This window comes from Hibiscus syriacus, unplaced genomic scaffold, assembly GCF_006381635.1.
Source record: "Hibiscus syriacus cultivar Baekdansim isolate YM2019G1 unplaced genomic scaffold, ASM638163v2 tig00010263_pilon, whole genome shotgun sequence".
In the NCBI taxonomy this organism is placed as follows: Eukaryota; Viridiplantae; Streptophyta; class Magnoliopsida; order Malvales; family Malvaceae; genus Hibiscus; species Hibiscus syriacus.
The window spans coordinates 1,163,291-1,166,025 of NW_024062210.1; the positions used below are offsets into that span (position 1 = coordinate 1,163,291).

The following is a 2,735-nucleotide window of genomic DNA, read 5'->3' on the forward strand; positions in this document are numbered from 1 at the left end:
TCAGAGATCTCTTACAAAAGTTGCTCTTATTATCGTCATGTTATTGACATAAATATAAAACTAAAATTTAATATTATAATTAATAAAATTAAATTTTTAACATATAAACAACTCAACAGAAAAAATTCAATGCCATCTAAATTAGTTTTCCCTCGTTATAATATGAAATCCACAAAATATACAGCCAAATCCAATCTTGATTCCTTACCATCCTAATCCTGATCCATCGTGTTTTACGATGTACTGTATCATGGTCAGTCGATGGACGGATTTGATTCAAATGACTGTGACAAACATAATCGAAATACGTGTCGTGTCTCGACTTTTCACCTCATCTGTTCTGAAGCTCGTTCCCTTTTAAATTACTGATTAGAGATAGACACAGACCACCACTGTTTCCGAATTCTTACTTTTATTCTACACAAAAATATCGATAAATGATTAGAGTTTTTTTAAATTTCAATAATTTTTATTTAATATTAATAATGTAGTTATTTTATTTGATTAGTATTATATGTGAATAACATTTTAATTATTCTATAATTTTATATAATTACTAGATTTTTATATATAGTTAAAACATTCCGTACATAAATTTATTTTTATTTTAAGAATAATAATTATATTTCATAAGTACTTTATTAATAATTTTACAATTTAAAATAGAAAATCTTAGATTAGATTAAAAACACGCTACGGCTCATTAATCATGTACAATAAAAAATGTTTTTTATTAATTAAATTTTATTTAATTGTTATTATAATTTCAATATATTTATTTTAAATTAACAAGATATGGATCGTATTCTCGAAATATTTATTTACAGTATTAATAAATAATCTATGATCACATTATATGGTTTTTAGATAAAATTTGAGTACGTTTTCTTATTGCAATACCATACTCTTTAATTATTACTAAATATTTTTTATCAATATTAATATATATTATTTCTCATTAATTTAACCCCTACAAATCTGAAAAGTAGTATGTATTAGTGAGCACCGAAAAGGGAATCAAATTCCGAAGCTTTTTGCACATGGCCAAGGGGGACAAGGCATGAAAAAGAAAAAGCTAAACTGATCACCACTGCTACCATTACTACTACATCCATGTATGAATTTAATCTCTCATGCTTTTTTGGCTCTACTAAATGGTACCCTACATACATAGCATCCGTGAAATTTAATTACTTAGTTAACAACATGAAGAACCCAAAGGCTGATGGCAAAAGTGAAGACAATGTTGGTGGTGAAGAGAGATACAGCATGGTTTGGATCGGTGATGCCTGTGGTTGTCCCCGACGGACCAAGAGAGGTTGTGCCACCTCCGAACATCGGATTCCCGGTGGTCGTTCCTGTGTTTGTCCCCGTGGTCGGAGTTGTTGAAGGGATCCCGGTGGTTGTGCCGGTTGTCGGTGTTGTTGGAGTCCCCATGGTCGGCGTTGTTGAAGGAATACCCGTGCTCGGTGTTGTTGGAGTCCCGGTTGTCGGTGTTGTCGGAGTACCGGTCGTCGGCGTTGTTGGAATTCCGGTCGTCGGCGTTGTCGGAGTACCGGTCGTCGGCGTTGTTGGAGTTCCGGTGGTCGGTGTTGAGCTTGAGCCACTACAAAATTCAACAAACACATATCCATTAACATTTTTTTTTCTGGGATACCAAACAAAGGGTTAAAATAACCATACCTGGAAGAAAAACTGCAAGAAGATGGCGCATCTGCAAAAAAACACACACACACACAGAAAATCATGAAAAAAAAATCCAGAATACATATATTCACTAAAAATGGTTGGTTTTTCTGAGGGACTTTACTTGAAGGAGGATTTGAACTAACAGCAGCAGTGCCTGAAAAATCACAGCTCCCTTGAGCTTGACCTTTCTTCTGGAAATAACTATTGGCTGCATAATTACAGTGATCTTTCACCGTATTGGGATTAAAACAAGGACCGTTCTGATTAATCGGAGTACAATCAGCTCCTGCTCCACAAGCATAATCCAGAGTTTTCTGAAGCATTTGCTCACTCACTCCATCTTTGCACAAACAGTAGGTAGCACCTGCAACACCAAACCATAAACGATCAACGACGACAAAAATCTTATCTTTAGTTGAAAAACAAGAGAGAAATTCAGAGAAGGAACTTACTTGAATGACCAGTGAAGGCAAAGAACACCACTAGGTAAACTAAAAGAACCATGGTTGATGCAAGGAGGGGAAAGAATTGGAAAAAGAAGTTATTTTAAAGATATATACCGTTGGTTTGAACCCAGAAAATCAAAGAGATTGGAGATTTCCAGACGGACAAGAGATAAGAATTAAGAATGACAGTGGGCAGTGGTTGTCGGTATCTGTGATATATAACCCTGTTTTTTATTATTACAGTAAGTAAAGTATTCTTAAAACAGTGTTTAATATATATACTAATTATATATTACTTGGATACTTACAAATGAATTGGCACATGAAAAAGTGCCAGCGGAAACAGTGTAAATTTCTTAGAGAAAGAAGGCGTTTTATCATTATTTGACTAGGTTTCCCTTTTCTTACAGCATTTCCATGTGCAAGTATGTTGATGTTATTGCAGCATGTAATGTAATAGGTACAAATATGCATGTATATTCATAAGTTCAAGTGAAGGCTTGAGTAACCTGAAGGATCACTTAGTAATATTTTTCGAATAAAGCTTTGATTCAGCCATATTGTATTTCCGAATAATGATTTTCAGAAATTATTAATACT

The 2,735-nt window shown here is 33.7% G+C and overlaps 1 protein-coding gene across 2 annotated transcripts; it reads right to left on the bottom strand.

The window, feature by feature from the left end:
* Window positions 1-977: 977 nt before the first annotated feature.
* On the bottom strand, window positions 978-2,320 carry LOC120203677 (PLASMODESMATA CALLOSE-BINDING PROTEIN 3-like). 2 transcript variants are annotated; one of them, XM_039203867.1, is made up of 5 exons: window positions 2,142-2,320; window positions 1,811-2,053; window positions 1,684-1,714; window positions 1,562-1,606; window positions 978-1,465 (listed from the first exon to the last, which is right to left on the bottom strand). In XM_039203867.1, the coding sequence occupies exons 1-5, from the start codon at window positions 2,191-2,193 to the stop codon at window positions 1,195-1,197; spliced, it is 642 nt and encodes a 213-aa protein (XP_039059798.1). In that variant the 5' UTR covers window positions 2,194-2,320; the 3' UTR covers window positions 978-1,194. The 2 variants fall into 2 exon arrangements, with proteins under 2 accessions (XP_039059798.1, XP_039059797.1); XM_039203866.1 differs by having other exon boundaries at window positions 978-1,606; window positions 2,142-2,319.
* Between the last annotated feature and the right edge of the window lie 415 nt (window positions 2,321-2,735).